General features: G+C 50.0%; 7 protein-coding genes across 12 annotated transcripts; 5 read left to right on the top strand and 2 right to left on the bottom strand.

The window, feature by feature from the left end:
- Positions 1–3,813: 3,813 nt before the first annotated feature.
- Positions 3,814–3,996, top strand: PPTG_05031 (hypothetical protein; the record flags this gene model as incomplete). The annotated part of the gene is made up of 1 exon (XM_008898497.1): positions 3,814–3,996. One exon carries the CDS (start codon positions 3,814–3,816, stop codon positions 3,994–3,996), a length of 183 nt encoding a protein of 60 aa, XP_008896745.1.
- Positions 3,997–5,591: 1,595 nt separating this feature from the next.
- Positions 5,592–8,438, top strand: PPTG_05030 (hypothetical protein). Of its 4 annotated transcripts, none has more exons than XM_008898494.1 (7): positions 5,592–5,706; positions 5,890–5,982; positions 6,054–6,386; positions 6,462–6,566; positions 6,632–6,723; positions 6,880–7,191; positions 7,266–8,438. In XM_008898494.1, exons 1-7 carry the CDS (start codon positions 5,635–5,637, stop codon positions 7,378–7,380), a joined length of 1,122 nt encoding a protein of 373 aa, XP_008896742.1. In that variant the 5' UTR covers positions 5,592–5,634; the 3' UTR covers positions 7,381–8,438. The 4 variants fall into 4 exon arrangements, with proteins under 4 accessions (XP_008896742.1, XP_008896741.1, XP_008896744.1 ...); XM_008898493.1 differs by having other exon boundaries at positions 5,887–5,982; XM_008898496.1 differs by having other exon boundaries at positions 6,880–8,438.
- Positions 7,348–9,401, bottom strand: PPTG_05029 (YjeF family domain-containing protein). Of its 3 annotated transcripts, XM_008898490.1 has the most exons (8): positions 9,112–9,401; positions 8,594–9,042; positions 8,437–8,531; positions 8,310–8,371; positions 8,163–8,215; positions 8,044–8,096; positions 7,892–7,957; positions 7,348–7,824 (listed from the first exon to the last, which is right to left on the bottom strand). In XM_008898490.1, the coding sequence occupies exons 1-8, from the start codon at positions 9,179–9,181 to the stop codon at positions 7,719–7,721; spliced, it is 954 nt and encodes a 317-aa protein (XP_008896738.1). In that variant the 5' UTR covers positions 9,182–9,401; the 3' UTR covers positions 7,348–7,718. The 3 variants fall into 3 exon arrangements, with proteins under 3 accessions (XP_008896738.1, XP_008896739.1, XP_008896740.1); XM_008898491.1 differs by having other exon boundaries at positions 8,044–8,215; XM_008898492.1 differs by having other exon boundaries at positions 8,044–8,371.
- On the top strand, positions 9,321–11,906 carry PPTG_05028 (hypothetical protein). Its single transcript, XM_008898489.1, has one exon. The coding sequence runs from the start codon at positions 9,403–9,405 to the stop codon at positions 11,695–11,697; it is 2,295 nt and encodes a 764-aa protein (XP_008896737.1). The 5' UTR covers positions 9,321–9,402; the 3' UTR covers positions 11,698–11,906.
- On the bottom strand, positions 11,765–12,921 carry PPTG_05027 (hypothetical protein). The gene is made up of 4 exons (XM_008898488.1): positions 12,658–12,921; positions 12,539–12,584; positions 12,156–12,464; positions 11,765–12,089 (listed from the first exon to the last, which is right to left on the bottom strand). The coding sequence occupies exons 1-4, from the start codon at positions 12,828–12,830 to the stop codon at positions 12,069–12,071; spliced, it is 549 nt and encodes a 182-aa protein (XP_008896736.1). The 5' UTR covers positions 12,831–12,921; the 3' UTR covers positions 11,765–12,068.
- Positions 12,922–13,786: 865 nt separating this feature from the next.
- PPTG_05026 (hypothetical protein) lies at positions 13,787–15,375 on the top strand. Its single transcript, XM_008898487.1, has one exon. The coding sequence runs from the start codon at positions 13,868–13,870 to the stop codon at positions 15,098–15,100; it is 1,233 nt and encodes a 410-aa protein (XP_008896735.1). The 5' UTR covers positions 13,787–13,867; the 3' UTR covers positions 15,101–15,375.
- Positions 15,376–15,399: 24 nt separating this feature from the next.
- PPTG_05025 (hypothetical protein) lies at positions 15,400–16,707 on the top strand (the record flags this gene model as incomplete). The annotated part of the gene is made up of 6 exons (XM_008898486.1): positions 15,400–15,468; positions 15,525–15,613; positions 15,690–15,871; positions 15,939–16,011; positions 16,068–16,275; positions 16,334–16,707. The coding sequence occupies 6 exons, from the start codon at positions 15,400–15,402 to the stop codon at positions 16,592–16,594; spliced, it is 882 nt and encodes a 293-aa protein (XP_008896734.1). The 3' UTR covers positions 16,595–16,707.
- Between the last annotated feature and the right edge of the window lie 4,688 nt (positions 16,708–21,395).

The raw sequence follows: 21,395 nt of genomic DNA, 5'->3' as shown, positions 1-21,395 counted from the left end.
TATCCTTCCGCACGCTTGTCCACTTGCTGAAGATTGTAACGATTCGTCTGAAACCGACAGTACGCTAAACATGAGCGTGGTCTGGACTTTTGCTTATATCCCGTGAACCGAAGCATGTACTGACCGTCGAGGCACGGCACAATGTGCAGAGGTTTCGTTAAAACCAGCAAATTAGAGAGTTTTTGCATGTACAAAGAAGACAGTCCTGGACGGCGCGGGGTCTGACTAACGGTCATACTGTGGGCTGCGAAAGCTGATGCGCAATCCGCCACATAGCGTGCCTGCAGGACAGCGGCATAACTGGATTTTCGGGTGAGCACTGGGAAATAGCACACGTGCCACCCTCTTCTTCGTCTTCGTTCGTCATATCAATGACCTCTGCTTGACGTGCAGAAGTGGAGGTCTTGAACTAATATACCAGCTGAGGCTCGACCTCCAGAAATACTGTATTGCAAGCATGTACAACTTCAGCTCTGGGCTCAGCAGACGTTGCTGGCTGTGCGATAAGCCTCATTCCCATGCTGTGGAAGGCGTCACGGCGAGCTTTCGTGTAACGACGATCGTAGTCCTTTTTAGCTTGGCGAGCGAGAGCTAGGCGTCGATCTCTGAGATCTAAATAGGTACGTTTGAGGCAGGCACGTTGACCGATGTGCACTCGAAGACTGCTTGAAGCGAGGGTATGGATGATTATGTTAGATTATCGGACCAAACTTGAACTTTGTATGGGGAAATTTGTCAATTAACTACCAACATTGAATTTTAGCCAACCACAGCTAATTTTAAATGTGTATTTAGCCAATAGAACAATGTAGGTCTAGGTGAGTCATCTAAGCCACCCAATCGGACGTATCAAGTCCGATGAACCCCTAAAATATGTGTGTTCATTCAATTGTCAAGAGTTAAGCGTATCACTTTCATATTTCTCTTTATCGGGCCGTCACGATGGGTTTGGATGAGCTACAGCCTGGCAACACAGTGCGTGCCAAGGCAACTACTGTCACAGCATTTTCCAAATTTTTGAAGGGTGAGGAAGTTGAAGAGGTATACGTATGAAAATGTATTGCGGCAGATGAAAGTGGCAAGGACATTGCATGTGTCATAGATAAGCTTGGCATGTATCTTGCGTTTAGTGAAGGAACGAAGGGCAAATTGCAAGCGCAAAACACTGGAATGCAGTACTCGCCAAGCAAAGATTTGGCTCCTAGAGCGATTTTCTCAGCACCGAGCGTCGCTAGAATCACGGCTGCTTAGAATGGGGGAAATCTCTAGATAGCTGTTGTTTGAAAAAAGATGGTGATGACTTCGTAGCAAATCTCTACCATGAACGAAGGTTGACTTGAAAAACTGCTGGTATATTTGTATACTAATGCATGTTCTAGTGACTACCAAGATGTCGCTCTCGTGTGTCTTCTCTGGTACCAGTTCGGGAGAGATTCCGACCTGTCGATGATGCGGAACGTCTCCATAGATGCCGCTGATGTCTTCTTCCTCCGCTTGGTCCGTGTCAAGACATTGGAAGAGCAAGGCCTGTCACTATTCCCGAATACCGACTTTGCTACGTGTCCCTTGCTCGCGGTTGCGCTTGCCCTCACCGTCCACGCCACGCCATCCTTAGCTCTCATCGACAACCTGTTCGAACAAGTACAGCAAACAACGACCGCGCTATCTACGGATGTTCCGCTCGTGGATCTTCTCAACGCACCACCGTCGATCTCTGGTCTTTCCACCCCTGCGCCTCCTCCTCGTGCTGGCACGACACTGTCGATTTACGCGCATGTCAACCGTATGCTTGATCGCGTCGCCCCTGCTGCTGGTGTGTCGGATGTGCTTACGTTGCATTCCTTTCGTCGCGGTAGGCTCAGCTTGCCAATGGCTGCGAGAAGATAACTGCGCGCTGAATCTTTGACCGCGGATCTCGGAACCTAAGCACCGCAAACAATGCAGAAAACCGGATCCGAGTATCCCCACAGTTGAAGAACAGGTCTAATAATTATCAGACTTGTTGCGCTCGGTAGCTGTGTCGGACAGTTAGAACATTTTACAAAAACGGCTTTTTGTACACAAAACGAATTTTATAAATTGAGAGTGGTTGCTGCTCTAGAATCGAATCGAAAACATGTGTAGTAAACATACCCTTTCACCTAACAAGCCCTAGCCAGTCATGTTGCAACCAGTTGTAAACACTGAGCGATCAAGGCAGTATACAGTGGTGATAAGAATATTTCGACAACAGAACGTGAAAAGAAAAGGCCACACTTCCAGGAGAAAACGGACGACTATGAAAGGAGTAGTCGAGGGACGAAAGCGCTTCACCCCAGATGAGGATTTATCTATTGCTGAAGGTAGGGTCGATGAAGGTGGTACGTCGGAAAGTGAGTCTTCTATGGCGTTTCACTCATCTGATGAGTGGCTCAACAACAGTACTTTGCTCCAGTAGCACCTACTGCAGCCCCCCCCCCCCTCGCCTTTCAAGATGGTCAAAAACGAACAAGCCTCCGCTTGGAAGACGCAGGCGCTCCAGCATCACGTACAAAAGCAATCGAGTCTGTATACAATGGGGCTGGGATCAGTTTTCCCTGAAGGTTTCGGGAGGATGGGATTCGACTTCTGGTCCGGATTTCTGCTGCATACCAGGCGACGACGTATCAGGTACTTAGCTAACAGCTTTTTTAAATTGCTGTTCGCTGGCTATTACACAGCGTTTCCGAACGAGAACGAGCAAGACTACTCGCGCTCGGAGCCCCTGGTCAAAGACGCATCCAAACTGGTTCCTCTATGTTTTGAGCAATATTCACGAGGGCTGGAGTGTGTTCATGCTGGAAAATACAAGTTCCGAGACAAGGGCAAAATGCTGAGGCAATCAAGCTGCCAGGTAGCCTGTCCAGTCCAGGTTAGTATTACCGCGTAATTTTGATATCTATTAACCGATCTAGAACTGGAGTCTGGAGCTGCTGTCTGGAGATTTAGTAGTCTGGAATTGTTCCAGACTATACCTTGCCAATTTGATTTTTCTATAGGAACTAACTAGTTTCACTATTCATTTATACCGTAGATAAACGCGTGTGTCCAGAGCGTAGACACCAAGCTGACCAAGTGGGCAGTTTGCGTAACGAATCTTACCCTACAGCATAACCACAATGTCAGTACTGACTGTCGATGCTCCTGATTGTTCACGGGACAGCTACAACTGCGGTATTTACGTGCTTGGATTAGAGTACTTCATCGGAGTACCTACCCTTGGTCTACCTAACAAGGAGATGTTGCAGTTCTTACGATACAGGTATATGACAATATGCTATCAGTGAAGCTAGTAGTGTATCTTCTACGCATAGTACATCCCCAAGTACTACAAATGGTATGAAAGAAATTATGAAGAAACAACCCGTAAAGCCTTGATCTACCTAGGATCTATTCGAGTGATCTTTAATGGATTGTTTGTATTATCCGTTGTATGGCACTGGGTCGATGGATACACTTCGGAGGGTTGTTTTACTTTCGGGGGGGGGTTGCAATCTTGTGTAGGTTGATTTTTTAAAGTGCGGTAGATCAACATGGGTGATCTCAATCTGCGCACCGATGTCTCTGTTCTCTATAGGAGCTCGGAAAGATCAGACGTTCTGGCCGATGTGGCCGAACCGGAGATCAACACAAGCACAGACGCCAGGCAGATAGCGGCGCTGACACGGATGACACTGCCGGTAATAGTGGTGAGGAAAATTGGTTTCTTCTGGCGGACAGTAGTGCGGCGCGGACGAGTCTGAAACCTACACCAGCGCGAAAAGGGAGTTGTGTTTTGCGGACATTCGCCCAGATATGGATGACATCGAGACTAACAGCAGCGCGGCAGGATGGGGCTGCCTGAACTTCAGTGGTACTGACATGGACGACACAGGGGCCTGCGTGAGCACAGAGAGCGGGTTAGGTCAAATCAGTGGGGCACAGAAGCACAAGAGCGAGAAGATGAAAGACAGAGACGTCAGTAAGCCTGGATCATGACGACGACACCTATTTTTTGTCGCTGAACCTGGCTCAAGTGGATCTTGAAAAACAACATCCCGCTGTCGTTCTGCGAGAACCAGGCGGCTAGACGGTGAGCGGGGCTGCTTTCTCAGCTTTTTTCTATTTTGCAATATTTTTATATTTCGTTTCTAACTGATTCATCTGATTTGTTCAGGTTACGCTAACCTTGACCCCGTCTGTGTGAAGACACTGATCTGTGGGATGAGCAGCTTGGCACGTGTTGCCGAGCGCATCGTCCGGACAGAGCTATCGGAGCGTTTCGGCCTCATCCTAAATGGGTGGACCCACGCGTCAAAGTACTACATTGCAGTGTACGCTGACAACGACGTGAGCGGCGTCATAAAGACCCTCCTCTGTATGATCCCTCTGCTCAACGAGGAGTAGGAAGATCTCTCGGCCCGCGGTCACATGGAGTTTCTAGCCACCATACTGCCCGAAGATTATGGAGAACAGCTAGAGAAGTGCTGCTTTTTGGTAGATGACAACTGTGCAGTGAACCGCTGGTTGGCGACGCAGATGTGCGTGCCATTGGTCGGCTGCACCTGCCGCCGTTCTTACCGTGCCGTGCGAGTAAAGGTGGCAGACAATGAAACCGACCTGGATGCAGGGTACAACCTGATGATGAGGACGCGTACTCTGTATATCCTTGTAGTTCAAGTAGAAAGTGTGATTCCGTCTCGTCCACACACAAAATATAATGAAAGGGGGCATTTTGAATCCTTTCGTGGGTGACACGAGTGGTACTCGAGGATACTCCCTCCAAAGGGGGCACAATGTCCCTATTGGCCACGAAAGGGTTAATGCTGTTGTTGCTTTGCTGATTATTAGATTTTATGAATTTTCTTTATCAGGATCACGCTATGCAGCCCTTATTTTAAGGCGGAGTGCGTACCGTGTTTGGTCAAGAGCGGCATGGCTTACTTCCTATCATCCTGGAAATGAATCCTCTTTCTAAGAGAGAGTGGTTCGTACTGGGACGCACAGACAGTAGATAAGGCAACACGCTCGTAGATGGTGTGTCTTTAGTGCTCAATAACAGCTAATACATTTGTTATTGCAACAGTACCGTAATTTATGTTCTTCAATGCACGAGAAGGTCAAGTATTGCAAGCGCCTAAACCGGCATTGCAATTATTTATCTCTGCTCAAAGGTCCAGATAAATAACGATATATTTTTCGGAATCCCTGCCAAGGATGCCTCGACAACAAAAGAAGCTTGATATTCTTTTTCGTCTGAAGTGCTACACAACCACATCACCAACGAAAGCTAGTGCATGTTCGTCGAAAGGACGATTAATCATTGCAACGCTTTGCCGGTACTAAACGCATTCTGTGACGAAACTCCTGGTTTCGTTCTACAAAAAAAGTTTAAAAATGTTTTAGTGAAAAGATAGGTTAAAACGTTAAAAACTGATTTTATGATCATTCGTACTTAGCTGACTGCTCACAATAAAAGAGGGACACAATTTTTGTGCACCACTTTAAATTTGATCATATGCTTTTATTCTTTTCATGAGTGATGGTCACTTTATCCTCTACGAGAGAATAATTTGTCCCCTACAGAGAGGTGAATGCAAAATTCATACAAAACGGACGAAAAGACTTGGAGCGAATATGTCGAGGAGCGACCATGAAGACGACTGGATCGGTGAGGTACAGCACCGCGAGGGCTTCGTTCTCGACGAGGTGAGTCTCTCATTACACTATATTATGCGTGCTCTTGCCCAAGCGTGCGGATGTGCGCGTTCCACCCATTTTTCTGACGGCGTGAAGGGCGCGCAAACACTGGTCATTTTCGTGGGTCAATATACCCCAAAACGGTTGCAGCATACTAAAGTCAAGTGAACTATGGCATGAACGTATCAGCAGAGCATGAGCGCTCTGGAAATCCCCGACCGAGAAGTGACCTACCGCCGCGCCAATGTGGAGACGCAATTCATGACGTCACGATTCGATTCGCAGGTGCGAAGACTCGTTTTACTTTTTAAAATGAGTTCGAACGCGTCATCTAACGAGACACTTGGACTCCGCAGATCGAAGACGCTTTCGCGCCACCTCCACCTGGCAAGGTGACGTTTACTACCAGTCCAGCCACGCTGCAGGACTTGGAGGATGGTTCTTCCACAGTACTGGGCCTTGACCCCAAGCCGAAGATCTTCGACCTCGGCGCTGCTTCAACAGGAGTAGAATCGAGTAAGTCGCAGGTCTTCGTGCCCACTGGAGAGGTACCCGATGCTCGGGAGGTGGGTTACCGTCAAGTGAACCCCATGTTCGAGTCGTGTGAACCTGCCGACGCGATCTTCCGCACGCTGCACAAGGCGATGCGAGCACAAGATGTTGAGTTCTCTTGTAGTCCCGACTGGACGGTATGAGGCCATCTTTGCCAGCTGCCGCAACGCTTCAGCTTTGAATAGGTTGAACTGACGTGGTTGTATGGGTAGATGGACGCTTATGCGCTGATCGCGGCCGAGGAGCTATTCTTCAACGTGCAGCTGCACCGCTTGGCCATGAAGTCGACCATCCGAGTTGACTTCAATTTACGCTCGGTGCGTATCAAGTGCTTGCTCTTGGTTACCCCATGATTTTGATGTTTATTGCTTGTCTGTTGCAGGGTGACGAGCTTAAGTTCCTCGGATTGACGGACTCCATTCGCAAGGAGTGTAGGTCAATTGACAAGGACATGATTGGACTGCCGGAATTAAGGTGGGTTCCCTTTCTTGATGGATTTATGCTTGGTGCATCGCTGTGATGCTGAATTCAGCGAGCTTGCGCCTTGCACAAGTGGAAGAATTGATTTTAACGCCGTCGGATCCTGTCTGATTCCCGTGCGTCTGCATGCTGTGTTTTTCTGTTGAGCAGCTTTGATATACTGGCGGATTGGTCAGCACCCGGAGAGCTCTTCCCAGGATCTCTTTCAGTGGACTCACAGGAGTTGTCGATGCTCCTTCTCGAAATCAACTCGGAGGCTCCACCGTTCACGCGATACGAGGTGGCCAAGCGCTTGAAGGAACTCTGCCAGTACGACTCCAACCGTCGCGCTCTCGCTGACCTGCTCAAGGAGCAGTTCGTCACGGGCTTGCAGTCGATGCTCAAGGACGACAACGAGGACATCGTGCGCTTCGCCATCTACACAATTCTGAACTTCGCTGATGACATCTCGACCCTCAACGAGTAAGTGACGAGTTCGGATAATCTGTGGCTTCATGCGTCTGACTCACGGCTCTGCTGTTCTTGCTGCTTCGTAGCTTGGAGCTGCCTCGGTTGCCTGAGACTCTCCGAGACATCTTGACACTCTCCCAAAAAGAGTCGACCAAAAAACTCGCTGGCGATCTGTACAAAACCATTAACGCCGTCTGTTAGGTTAGGATCCACAAGGGTTGATGATGGATATCAACGGTGGAAAAGAGAGCGAGATACAGAGACAGAGAGACCAGAAGTGTTGGAGAGAGAGGCGCTTTGGCCTCTTGACGATTGCCTGCTATCGTGCCATGTTTGGAGCGATGGTAGAACGAGGTCGTCTTTAGTTTCAGCCTACGTTCGCGAGCTTTGGCGCTCGACGGCTATTGTAAAATGTTAAATGCCACATAAAGCCCCAAACTTACGTCGTTCTCAACGTGGACACGCTGAGACGCAAAGTAAAGTCAGAAAACTCCGTTTGACTCACTACGGCTCGTCTTCGGTCCCGCTGACTGGTTCATCTACATGGACGAATTGGGGAACGCCTTGATGAAGCCTTTGCCAACGCTGTGCAAGACGTCGGGAGCCGTCATTGAGCGCTGGTGTTCGTCAAAGGCAAGAGATGAACTGCAAGCGCAATATATTCAGTCAGACACTACACTGTTCACTGTGAACAGATAAACACATAACAAACCTGGCTCGTGTCACAAGAGAGCCTCCATAGGCAGCAAGCAACAGCGGATTGCCGTCGAAGTCGCCCCTGCATCAGGAACATTTGCCAATAAATAACAATGAGAAGTCATTTTATGGCGATTGTACGTCGCAACTGCAGACACAAGCACGTACAGATCAGCATTCTTCGTCCAAGCAGCAAACGTCCCAATTGCTCCGGTGAGGACCTATGTAGATACCATCGATTACTTGAAAGACTCAATGGCGGCACGCAAGATGGGATGCAGACGTACATCTCCTTGTCCTCCGCACCGGCGTGGGCAGCCAAACTCATCATTTTTCAGAGCTATACGATGCAATTAGCCCATGAACGAGTTAGCACACACCAGATCACTGGATAAGCATAGATCTTGCTCGGTAGGAAAAATAAGCTTCCGTACTGTTCTTGCCATCCGAAAATGTATCGACACCACCCTTTTGAATGACGACTGGGAATCCTAGGCTGTATACGATAATGCAGGTTCTGATTAATGAGTGCAAAAATGAATGGCCCCAGATGATACTTACGCCTCACTGAGCTGAGCAGGTGGAATCTTTGCAGCTTGTGCGACGTCAATGCTCGCTACCAGGCGTGTCGTGGCACACAGTCGTGCATATTCCATCTAATCATCGGATTAATTAGCACTTGGCCTATATGACAGCAGTTATCTGCACCAGGACTTACAGCATTCGGCGTGAGAATTGCGTTTCTGTAGCCCTTTACAGTGTCCGGGTCCACACTAACAAGATACAGAGCGTCGCCGTCCAGAACCAATGGTAAATTGGCCTCCCTGGCCTTAGCGATCACTTTTCGAGCGATCTCTTGCACACTTGCATCTCGTCCGAGTCCTGGTCCAATCACCAGCGAGTCCAGTCTCGGCAGCACCTGTGCGATCCTCTCCACCGCCTCCGCCAAGATCTCAGAGCGTTGTGACTCCTCGCATCTCGCCAACGCCGCATCCGAGCGCAGAAGCGGGTGGACAATCAGCTCGGGACTGTAGCTCTTGATTGGGACAGCAGCCTCCTCAACGCAGAAGAGATGGCACAAGTCCGCTCCCGTCTTAAGACTCGAAATACCGGCGTAGTACGGGGCGCCAGTATACTCAAACGATCCTCCGACGACGCCCACACGGCCTACAGTATACCAATACCCGCACCTTCAGAGCCACAAAGAGCTGTATCAAGTGCGCATGAGTCTAAGACCTTGTTGTCCCTTGTGCGAATGCCCCGCGAGCGGCGGGATTAAGCGTGATACCAGCGAGCGTGCGGACATCTTTGTTGGCTTCAACTATGGATAAGATGGACAGTTTGTGTACAACACACAAATTCACGTTGGAATCCCCGACGTTCCAACGTGAATCTAAAAATAGCCAATCAGAGCTGTGAATGCTTATGCCACTTCAACGCCTTTCGAGGAGACGTCGTGCGTACTTCACTTCCGAATCGACGCGCTAGCCGACACTTGGATCTCCTCGCTCTCTCTCCATTCTGACGATGCTGCCCCCAGCGCTGCTTAAGAGCTCGACGCGTCTTGGCGGTCTGCGACTTGTTACCGCGCGCTCAGCGCTGCCGGCTGTGCAGGCTCTGCATCAGACGCAGTCGCGCACGTTCGTAGCCCAGCAAGTATACAAGCTGGCCAAGCGCGTGATGCCGCGTATGTCCAATACGGAGAAGGCAGCGTTGGAAAGCGGCACTGTGGGCTTTGACCGCGATATCTTCTCGGGGTCTCCGTCGCTCACTACGCTGGACAAGTACTCGGCGAAGCTGAACGCTGAGGAGCAAGCCTTCATGGACAACGAAGTGCAGCAGCTATGCGAGATGATCGAAGACTACAACGTCACGCGCGACCAGGATATGCCTCTCAAGGTCTGGCAATTCATCAAGGACAAGGGTTTCCTCGGCATGATCATCCCCAAGGAGTACGGCGGCAAGCAGTTCAGTGCACATGGCCACTCGGTCGTGATCACCAAGATCGCTACACGCAGCGCCACTGCTGCTGTCACGGTGTGTGTCCCCAACTCACTGGGTCCTGCTGAGCTGCTGCTTCGTTACGGAACGGAGGAGCAGAAGAATTACTTCCTCCCTGGTCTGGCCAACGGGAAACACCTCCCTTGCTTCGGTCTCACAGGTCCGACGTCGGGTTCGGATGCTGCTACAATGCGCGACACGGGCGTTGTATGTGAGCAGGACGGTGTACTGGGCATCCGTGCCACGTTCAGCAAGCGCTACATCACGCTGGCCCCAGTAGCCACGTGCGTAGGCTTGGCCGTGGACGTGAAGGACCCTCAGGGACTCCTGAAGGGCAAGGGCAACCCGGGTATCACCGTGGCTCTGCTTGAACGCAACCATCCTGGTCTTCAGATGGGCAAACGTCACGATACGATCTCAATCCCGTTCATGAACGGCCCTGTGACGGGTGAAGACGTGTTTATCCCGATGTCGAAGATCATCGGCGGCCAGGAGCGTGTAGGCTACGGCTGGAACATGCTAATGGACTGCTTGGCTGAAGGTCGCTCCATTAGTCTACCAGCTTCAGCTGTTGCTGGTGCCAAACTATCAGTTAATGCTGTCGGTGCATATGCGCGTATCCGTAAGCAGTTCAAGGTGCCAATTGCCAGTCTGGAAGGTATCCAGGAGCAACTTGCGACCATGGGCAGCAATGCCTTTATCATGACCAGTGGCCAGCACATGGTGAACGCAATGATCAACCAGCACGAGCAGCCCGCTGTCATTAGTGGCGTGTGCAAGCAGCAGATCACCGACCGTGGTCGTGACACTGTCATCCGTGCCATGGATGTCCTCGGTGGAGCTGGTATCTGCAAGGGTCCCAACAATTTCCTCGCTAACATCTACACTTCGCTACCTGTTGTCATCACAGTGGAAGGTGCTAACATTTTGACGCGCTCTCTGATCATCTTCGGCCAAGGTCTTACACGAGCGCACCCTCATCTGTATGAACTCATTAAGACCATCCAGCACGGCGACGACATTGACGGATTCAAGAAGGAACTGGTGAAATTGGTGAAGCACGGAGCTTCGAACACTGCTGGATCACTCAAGACGGCTGTAACACGTTCACGCTTCAAGAAGCAGAGCGGTCTTCTTGCTCACTATGAGTCTCAGATGGATAAGCTGGCGAAGAACTTCGCCATGTGCGCGGATCTATCGCTGGTGCTTGGAGGTAAACTCAAGTTCGCGGAGATGATCTCGGGCCGGTTCGCGGATGTCTTCTCGAGTCTCTATCTGGGTTACTCAACTATGTGGTTCTACAAGAACAACCGCCACGTTGAAGGCATTGACGTGATCTTCGACTACGCCATGACGCAGCTTTGCCATGAGGCCCAGGAGGGCATCGTGGGCATCAGTAAGAACTTCCCTGTGCCTGGTGTTGGCCCGATCATGCGCGGATTGTCCTTCCCGTTCGGTCTGCCGTACGACTTGCCCACGGACAAGCAGATGCGTCAAGTGTCAGAGCTAATCTCCACCGACTCAGCTGTGCGTACCTTGCTGAGCGACAATGTGTTCGTGTCGAAGGACCCGGAGGACCGTGTTGCTCTTCTGAACGCGACGCTGCCTAAGGCTGTGAAGGCTGACCGCACGCTCACTGCATTGCGCAAGCAGAAGCGCAGTGCCACTATTGACGAGAAGAAATTCATTGACGAAGTCGAGGCTGCACGTGAGGTTATCATCCAGGTGGACAGCTTCGATGGCCTGGGTGCTGAGATTGGCAAGCCCAAAGACTATGTCCGTCCGGGCATGATCGGCAACATCTTCGACAAGAAGAACTAAATTGGAACTGGCTGCAATGACCTAGCGAAAGCCGAGAGAAGGAATGAACCATCATGATAAACTCTGCTAGCTGTAGGAAGATAACAAGAATCCGTACATAATCTTTTTAAGCCCCAAATCAAAGCTGGCTCATCATAAGTTGAAGCAAAATGGTGGCATAAAGCACAAGACCTGTATTCAGACGCATCGAGCTCTCCTTCATCCACCACCGTGGCGTTTATTACATCGCCATCTTTCGTTTTTCTGTTTGAATTTCTTCTTGAGTAGTTGCTTTGACTTGTTCCTTTAGGAGGATTAACCAAGTCACGGGCATACAGGGATCCAAGCAAAAAAAGCGTCCGAGTTCATCTGTTCTGACACGGGAAGATACTTCAGTTCTCTCCGACGAATTTCTGCAGTCATCAAAGCATACAGCGTCAGAAATGCCATCACCAAAATGCTATCGATGCCGTACAAACCTCCGTGTTTTGCCGGGCGCATCGCACGAAGGCGTCGGCCACTTCCTTGCACTTCAAGACGTCACTCTTCTTGTCTCTATAGCACTGCAAGCACGCCTCACGCTCAGATGAGCACTGCACGTCGCGGAGTGGCGCACGGTACTTTTTCTTGTTGATCTCAGCAACGAGCTGCTCCACGCGCTCGTTCTCACGCTCCTCCTGCTCCTTGGCAAACTGCGCCTGCTGCGCCAAACTCGGCGCACTGGTGGAGGCCTGCTGTCCCTTTTGCTTAAGCTCCGCTTCCATCTTCTTCCGGCAGTCGTCGACACCCTGAAAAATAGCCAAGAGATCCGTCGTCAATGAGCAGCTCCAATTCCTCGTCATGCGATACACCGACGTCGCACCTTAGCGTAGGCCATCTGCATCTGCTTCTTTAAAATCGCTTGCTGCCTGCAACAACATTAAAGGTTACTGACTGTAAAAAAAAAAAAAAAAAAATGGAGAGTAATTAATCGCAACGTACTGGGCGTCCAGACCCCCCGCCGCCTTCTTTGGGGCGTTATGAGTGCCGTTAATCTGGTCGATAAGCGCCGGCGTGAGGTGGATGGAGGCCCGCGTCTCTCCTTCACGCTGGTCCTCCGGACGGAGCTCCGCCGCCACCTCGGACGTCACCACGCGCGACTGCTTGGCGCCCATGCTGCTCTCACGTCGGGTGCGATTTGGGGCCCTAAAACGTGAGATGGAGGAATCGGTTACCGAGAGAGGATTCGGTATGCGTTTCGGAAGTTTTAGTATGTTGATATGCTTATGCATAGGAAATGTATCCATCTAACGCCAACATGGCTTCATTGTGCCTTGGTTCATTGTCCTGGTTGACGAAACGGAGCAAAGCTTGCGGCCGTATTGAAGGGGATGAAGAAGGCGGGCGTATCGTGAGAGCAGAGTGAAATCTCTGAGCTCAAAGCGATACCTATGGCGTTACAGTACGCGAACTTCAGCTTCTAGCTGGTATTGTTCAACGAGTTGACATCAATTATTGTAGATGAAGTTATCGCTCTTCACTACGATCGCGTGAGGTTGGTGATGTCGTGGCACCATACCCATTGAAGCTATGCACCATAAACGCCGTGAACTTCATGATGAAGGCCACCGGCACGAGGTCCTGGTCCAAGAGCCACTGACACAGCGCCACCTCAGCAAAGCGATGCCCGAACAAGCAACGGCAACAACAAAGGTGCAGCACTGGCGGTAAGTCCGGCCTTGTCCGGGGATAGCCCGAACCACGCTCACAAACTCGATGGCCTTCGCACCATGATTCAAATGTCGACGATCCATGTTAACAGTGCAAACCACAACGATTCCAATGGCTTTTCGCCAATGCCACTGCATTGAGCTCTAGCACAAAATACTTTTTCGATTAGCCCGCGAGATGCCGTGACGCCAGCGTCATGAATCCATTTCGGGTTTCTTGCCTGTCTTGACTCTCCGCTTTGAATCATTCATCACCTGCTCGTTTCTGAAACTTTATTCGATTTCAGTCTCGTCAACTGCCAAGAAATAAGTCAAATTCATACAAACACGCTCCCTGTCATCCTCTATACATCTGTTCCTGGCCCCAGGTTTCTGCACGGTATCCGCCAAAACCGAGCCAAGACCACACACGTGCTGGACGTGGCAACGCACTCACAATTCAAGATCCCCTCAACGAAGCAGAGCTCCTGATCGTCATTGCCATGTCGGACAAGCAGAAGACCGCTTTAATCGCCGCCGCCGCCGTCACGGGCGTGACCGCCGGCTCGTACTTGCTGCGTGCGGCTATGCGTCCCGTGCTGCGTGCTCGTGCTGCCACCTTCTTTAAGGGCATGCTGGCGGACGCCGACATCATCATCGACCGCGACATCCGCGTGTACGACGAGGACATCTTCCTTGACTGGGTGCACCGCGGTATGCTGGCCATTGGTGAGTCGTACATGGCCAAGAAGTGGGACGCCATCATCCCGCTGGACGAGCTGCTCACGCGTCTGTCGTCGCTGCCCGCCGACAAGCGCCGCAAGATTTTCAAGGCTTGGAACGCTAAGTTCATCGCTTTGGGCGGCAAGATCTTCAACTACCAGTCGCCTTCGCGCGCTGGTATCGTCGGTGCTCACCACTACGATCTGGGCAACGACTTCTTCAAGCTCTGGCTTGACCCGTACATGCAGTACTCGTGCGCCTACTGGAAGGGCATCGAGGACAAGCACGACTTGGATGCTGCGCAGCGTAACAAGCTGCACCTGATTGCCAAGAAGCTCAAGCTCGAGCCGGGTATGCGCGTGCTGGAGATCGGATGTGGCTGGGGCGGTCTCGCCTGCTTCATGGCTAAGGAGTACGGCGTGCACGTCACGGGCATTACCATCTCCAACGAGCAGCTTAAGGGCGCCCGCGAGTGGGCCAAGCGTGAGGGTGTGAGCGACCTCACCAGCTTCGAGTACTGCGACTACCGCAAGATGCACGGCCAGTTCGACCGTGTCGTTTCCATTGCCATGATTGAGGCTGTGGGCTACAAGAACCTGGGCGAGTACTACGATGTCATCAAGCGCTGTCTCAAGGACAATGGTCTCGCTCTGGTGCACGGTATTGCAGCCAACCGCTCCATCGAGGTGCCGATCCAGCTGTGGATCCTCAAGTACATCTTCCCCAACGGCTTCCTGCCGTCCGTGGCGCAGATGGTCACCTTCTCGGAGCGCAGGCTGGTCGTTGAGGACATCCATAACTTGGGCCCGGACTACGACAAGACTCTGATGTGCTGGTACGAGCGCTTCCAGGACCACCTCAAGAAGGGCAACGTTGACCGTCCGGAGGTGTTCTGCCGTATGTGGGACTTCTACCTGCAGTACTGCGCCGCCGGCTTCCGCGCGCGTACCATCCAGCTCGTGCAGATCGTCTTCTCTAAGAAACGCCCGGACCGCTACGACGCCGTGAGATAAACGGTTGCCGCGTTTAATCGCCAGTAGTAGCAGCTCATCACAGCTCGGCTTTGGCGGTTCAGGTTATCGTTATGGACAGCGAAACGTAGAACGAAAGCATGGCTTTCCTGCGCATAGGATACAATGTAGACAAAGAGATTGACTGTAGGGAGGCAAACTCTGAAGATAATCAAGAGGAAGTCTACAGCTTTAGTAACTTGTGATGAATGACGCTCCACGCGTCTAAAAAGAGGCGTTAGTATCATCGGAGATCTGTCAACTCACCAATCCTCCCCTTCGACTCGAAGTTCGAGAGCTCGATGGAGAAGCCTACGCGTAACCCGTCGGCGCTCAGCATCTACCGGCCTGGCCTGTTCAACGGCAAAGTGGTGGGTGCACGAGCGTTGTTTGAGTGGGAGGCTGGCATCTAATTTGTCGTTGCTAGGCCATTGTTACAGGCGGTGGCACAGGAATCGGCAAGAGTATCGCGTATGAGCTGGCGTTCCTGGGTTGCACCGTCGTGATCGCGTCTCGGTTGGTGACAGACACTGCAAGTAATACCGTTGGCTGTGTGTGCGTACGCTGACGAGTGCTCTGGTGTTGTTCGCAGGAACTTTGAGAGGTTGAAAGCTGCTGCAGACAAAATTCAAGCAGACGTGAAGGCTGCCAACCCAGCGTCTGTGGGGTCGGTGTATCCGATTGCGTGCAACATCCGTAGCGAAGAAGAAGTCTCGAGCATGGTGGACGAAGCTCTTGAACGGTTCGAGCGCGTGGACTTCCTTGTGAACAATGGTACGAGTTCAAAAGCTCTCAATAATCGATGAAGAGCGTACCCGACTAACGGTTCGTATTCTGGCAGCTGGAGGCCAATTCCGCTCGCTGCTGGAAGACGTGTCGCCCAATGGATGGAAGGCTGTCATGGACACCAATCTGTAAGTAAAGTATGCGAGTATTCATCCTCCAATTCGAGACTAACCAAACGCTTCAGCAATGGAACTTTTCTGATGATTAAGAAGGTGTTCCACGCCTACATGAAGGAGCACGGCGGCAGCATCGTCAATATTATCATCGTTTTGGACAAGGGCAATCCGTGCTTAGCACACAGTGCAGCCGCTCGTGCAGGCATTGAAAGCCTGTCCAAGTCGTTGTCGGTGGAATGGGCTTCGTCTGGCATCACTCTCAACTGCGTTGCGCCCGTACGTGAAGAGAACTTTGTTGTTGCTACAATTATCTAACGGTGTCTGCTGCCTACAGGGTATCATCCTTTCAAGTGGTGTTGAGAACTACCCGAGCGGTGCTGAGATGTTCGTGTATGCGGCCGAAAAGGCCACTGCTGCTAAGAGAATGGGCAGCGTTGAGGAGGTCTCCGCTAGTGTGCTCTACTACTTGTCCCCTGCTGGCGCTTACGTGACTGGCGACACTATGCATGTGGACGGAGGATGGCACCTCATGGGACCTCTTCTTGATGTTCCAGGCCACGAAAACAACCGCCCGTACGGCACATGCAAGCTGTAGGTAGAGCAACGATGCAGAGTAATGTTCGAAGGCTATGATTGCCATTCTACTTACTTTGATGGTCCTCAGATAAAGCAGAGAAGACGACGTAAACTACTTTTCTTGTGATGACAACTTGTCACTTCCATTGACACTTCCATAGATACATGCAAGACATGCGCATGGGCTTGTTGCAATTCGGGAACGTGCAGATGATGCCGTTCTTGTGCTTGTTGCCTACCATCGTCGTCGTCCTCAAGTCGGCAAGTCAGCAGGTTCTCAATTATTGAAACAATACATCGGGATTATAAATTTTGATATTATTTTATTTCGGAAATATATATTTAATTTTTCTGCTTGAATTAAAACATTGATTGTATACAGTATACAAAAATACAAAAGTATACACGGTTCGAGAGATCTGATTAGCCGATAAACAAAGATGTAAACTGGATGGCATTCAGACGAAAAAACCATTAAAATTATAAGTTTTTTTTCGTCTGAATGGCATCCCGGCCAATCAGCATGGATTTTTAAGCACTAAGTTAATAGGCCGTCATCCTAACCAATCAGCATGCGTACCGACGAGTGTTTTTTTTGAACACGCCAATAAACACGCAGCAAGTGTTGTCACTTCTTAAGTATACTTAAGAAGTAAGATATCTGAAGCTTTTCTATTGGCTATATATTTGAACAATTATAGTGCATGCGTAAGGGACAGAAGCTCATGCGAGTTGCAACACATTCAACTTTCAAGTGGCATTTTGTGAGATCTGATTGGCCAGGATGGCATTCAAACGAAAAAAAAACCATTAACATTTTTAATGGGTCATGTAGCTTATGTCAGTGTGCGTGCCCTAACTGGTGACATAACTACAATAATCTGTACAATAAGGCTAAAGTCACGTACTATGTAGTAGACACAAACCTCCTACAACTGTTCGATCTGTTACTACGGGTACTACCAAATGAATGGTACATGTACTTCCGACAACTAAGCTATTCAATCACAATTGCTTTTACCGCAAACGCAAGACTCCTCTCCTTCCTCCGTCTTTTTCTTCCTCTACGACCTTCCACGAAAATCTCGACCAGCAACAAGTTATGAGCCCAACGCAAGCCTCCATCGCTGACGACCGCGACTTTCCTCGACTTAATGGCAGGAACTTCATCATCTGGAAGACTCGTATCACGGCGGCACTCGAAGGAAAGAACCTCCTCGGTTTCGTTACCAGAGCCGACTACGCTGGAGACTCGGACTCCGAGTTCAGCGACGACGACGACCTCGACCCTGCTCGCTTTGACGAGAACCAAGCCGTCAAGAAGACTCTGGACGAGATTGGAGCACCTGGTGCCGATCCGTCTGAGGGCTCCTCACCGAGTGAGTCCTCTGAGAGTAACTCCACTGCATCTGATGCTGATGGAGACGTCGAAATGACCCAGGCGAATCTCCCTGTAGTCAAGACCCTCGCTGCCATGAAGCAAGACGAGCGTAAACGAGCTGAGAAGCTGAAGGCTAAGCGCCATAAGCCGAGCTCACGAGCACTCCGACTCATGGAAGCAAAGGCCAAGGCGTTCCTTATCGAAACCATTGACGACCAACACGTGCTCATGGTTAAGGATAAGACTACGGCGTTTGAGATCTTCCAAACGATCTGTAGTAAGTACGAAGGTGCTGCCATACACGTTGACCCGTACTACATCCAGTCGTATCTCATGACAATGAAGTATGAAGAAGGCACGGACCTAACGGCGTTTGTCTTTGAGGTGGAACAAGCCATGAAAGCTGTGGCCGAAGCAACCGACAGCGTCATGAGTGACCAGCAAAAGTCACTTTACTTGTTCCATGCGCTCCCTAAAACCTGGAAGTCCGAAATGACTGTCTGGAAAGGCACAAGGAAGTACATACCGTACGAAGATCCCAAGCGCAACATCGAGACCAAGGTCCATTATATATATAGCAAAACCGCTACGTGCTCAAGCAAGGAACTCCTGAATCCAGGGAGACCCGAGCTGAAAAAGCAATGCAAGCTACGGTTCCTGAGCCAGCTCTTGCCTCCATAACATCGAAGGAAGAATCAGCGCTGGTGTCATCCATGGGGTGTACCTACTGCCATCGCAGCAATCACGACACGGTTGACTGCTATATTCTGCAACGCCACCTTCAAAATGGTCAGGTTAAAGCTGGACCCAGCCAATTTCAAGCTAAAACCACAGCAGAACTCCCAACGCTCGCATCCGTACAAGGGAAGCAGTAAAGGAAACGGGAAAGGTGGAAACAAGTCTCGATACAACAACAACAACAACAAGGGGTCTCGCAATGGACAACGCAGTGAAAATGACAACAGCCAAGGCCACAACAAGTTCCATGGTCGTCGCAACCAGAACAACGACGATGAATCTGACGAATACGGCGTTGTTGCCATCACCACGCTAGATCTAAAGCCGACTATTGAAGCCACGAGCCTCACGGCTGAAGAAAACGCCTAGGACCCAATGTGGACAGTTGATTCGGGCTGTACTCGCCACGTGAGTTCAAACCCCACGTGGTTCGAAGAACTGACTCCGTGCATTGGCAAGGCCATCACTGTCGGTGGAAATCACCAAATTCCCATTAAGGGAACGGGAACCGTGATGATACGTGTTAAGAACACCAAAGGGAAAGAGCAAACGGTCATTCTGCATGACGTCCTCTATGCCCCAGAACTGCAGTACAACCTGCTCTCCGTCCGTCAAGCTGTCGGAGATCTGTTCAAGATCACCTTCCCCAACGCCAAGAAATGCGTTCTGTTCTTCGCCCATCGAATCAAGTTCGAAGCCAAAACTGGACAAGACACTCGACTCTACCAGTTCGAAGCTCACCCGGCAAACACCGAACAAGCCCATGCGGCTACTTCAGGTAAGTCTGACAACATCATGCTCTGGCACAAACGTATGGGTCATCCAAACTTTCGCATTATGCAGGATCTGGCGAAAACTGAGCACGTCAAGGACATGGGACTGTCGAAATCGGACCCAAAACAAGACTACTTTTGCTCTTCATGCACATATGCTAAGTCCCATCGTAACCCTTTTAATAAACACACCGTTGAAAGGGCTAAATTTCCTCTTGAAAAGGTTCATACCGACATGGCAGGACCTCTGCCTGTTCAAACCCTGTCAGGATGTCAATTCTTCTTAACTTTCATTGATGACTACTCACGATACATGTTCATCTACATTATCAAACGGAAGTCAGATCTATATAACTGCTATGAGAATTTTCGAAAGAAGGCCCAAAATATGTTTCGGGCTGATGTAGGGCAACTCGAATACCGTGAGAACATGTACGATGAGGAAATTCGTGCACTCCAGAGCGATAATGCTCGTGAATACGAGAAACTCGGACGAATCATTTTCGAAAAGTACAACACTCATGCTCAATTCACAAATGCCTACACACCACGACAGAATGGTGTAGCAGAGAGGCGTATGCGCACACTTCTTGAGAGAACAAGAGCTTTTCTCATTGACGGGAATCTATCTACCTCATGTCCTTTGGGGAGAATGTGTGACTCATGTTGCAGATCTTCTTAACATGACCCCGAGCTCTGTTACAGACAAGATCACTCCCTATGAAAAGTGGTTCAACAAGAAACCATCCGCACAATATATCAAGGTATTTGGATGCTCTGCATATGCACACATACCGGAATTATACCGAAACAAACTCGAAAAACGAGCAAAGAAGTGCATGTATCTGGGTATTCCACCCAATAAGAAAGGATACCGACTGCTGGAAACAACGGAAAATAGGATTATATACAGTCGTGATGTCATCTTTCGAGAAAAAGAGTTCCCAAACTGGAATTCTTAAATTTGCAAACCACGAGCAACGTAGTCAGTCCTCTAACCCAAGAAGGAAAAGGGCCGCAATATCCGCAACATCTCCCACCTCTAGCTGAAATGCTAAAGCGGAATGCAAATGTCCTCGCTGCAGAAGAAAATGGATCTGCACAAAAGAAAGCAAAGAACCTTACAAAAGATGACGAAGTAAACTCTCTCTTTGAACTGCTCAACGATCCCCTTGGTGTCGAAGAACGACAAACTCTTGTTACTCAGACATACTCGTTGCTTGCTATCCGGCATATATCGGAACTAAAAACGTACAATGAAGCAATGCAACTCCCTGAAGCTGCTCAGTGGAAATCTGCAGCACGGTCTGAATACAAGTCCTTAATGGAAATCAAAACCTGGGTTCTTGCAAAATTACCAAAAGGTCGAAAGGCATTGCAATGTCGCTGGGTATTTGTTGTCAAATACAAAGGAAATGGCAAATTGAGAGGCAGTCGGTAGCTTCATGTACTTGATGATGGGAACCAGACCCGATCTGGCTTACTTCCTACGGGAGGTAAGTCAGTTTCTAGCTAACCCAGGTAATGCTCACTGGAATGCAGTTAAGAGAGGTCTTAAATACCTCAATGGCACGAGAAAACTTGGCATTACTCTAGGACGAAGCCAAAATCTAGAGCAGCATCAAGTACAGCAATATCTGTCTGCCTTTTCAGACGCAGACTACGCTAACTTCCCTGATACTCGTCGATCCGTAGGAGGATACATCACCTAGATGTGCGGAAGCCCAATCTCATGGCAATCCCGGAAACACCACACAGTCGTGTTATCCACAACAGAAGCTGAATACATCGCTCTGTGCCACTGCATGCAAGAAGTTATCTTCTTAAATCTTCTTCTCGTCGAACTAGACCACGAAAGTCCACATCCCATTACTCTATATGAAGATAACCAAAGTTGCATCAAACTTTCATACAACCCTGAGTTACAT

The sequence above is a fragment of the Phytophthora parasitica genome, assembly GCF_000247585.1.
Source record: "Phytophthora parasitica INRA-310 unplaced genomic scaffold supercont2.7, whole genome shotgun sequence".
Taxonomy (NCBI): domain Eukaryota; phylum Oomycota; class Peronosporomycetes; order Peronosporales; family Peronosporaceae; genus Phytophthora; species Phytophthora nicotianae.
The sequence above is the reverse complement of the archived record's forward strand: the minus strand, read 5'-3'. Positions and strand labels throughout refer to the sequence as shown.

Coding starts and splice junctions, on each gene's coding strand:
- PPTG_05030 (XM_008898493.1), top strand. CDS start 5,635: ATGTCGAGGAGCGACCATGAAGACGACTGGATCGGTGAGGTACAGCAC. Junction 5,707..5,886: donor AGGGCTTCGTTCTCGACGAG/GTGAGTCTCTCA, acceptor TGAACGTATCAG/CAGAGCATGAGCGCTCTGGA. Junction 5,983..6,053: donor CGTCACGATTCGATTCGCAG/GTGCGAAGACTC, acceptor TGGACTCCGCAG/ATCGAAGACGCTTTCGCGCC.
- PPTG_05026 (XM_008898487.1), top strand. CDS start 13,868: ATGTCGGACAAGCAGAAGACCGCTTTAATCGCCGCCGCCGCCGTCACG.
- PPTG_05027 (XM_008898488.1), bottom strand. CDS start 12,830: ATGGGCGCCAAGCAGTCGCGCGTGGTGACGTCCGAGGTGGCGGCGGAG. Junction 12,465..12,538: donor TGCAGATGGCCTACGCTAAG/GTGCGACGTCGG, acceptor GCTATTTTTCAG/GGTGTCGACGACTGCCGGAA. Junction 12,090..12,155: donor GCGCCCGGCAAAACACGGAG/GTTTGTACGGCA, acceptor TGATGACTGCAG/AAATTCGTCGGAGAGAACTG.
- PPTG_05029 (XM_008898490.1), bottom strand. CDS start 9,181: ATGTCCGCACGCTCGCTGGTATCACGCTTAATCCCGCCGCTCGCGGGG. Junction 8,532..8,593: donor CAATTCTCACGCCGAATGCT/GTAAGTCCTGGT, acceptor TCCGATGATTAG/ATGGAATATGCACGACTGTG. Junction 7,825..7,891: donor TCTCTTGTGACACGAGCCAG/GTTTGTTATGTG, acceptor TTGCGCTTGCAG/TTCATCTCTTGCCTTTGACG.
- PPTG_05028 (XM_008898489.1), top strand. CDS start 9,403: ATGCTGCCCCCAGCGCTGCTTAAGAGCTCGACGCGTCTTGGCGGTCTG.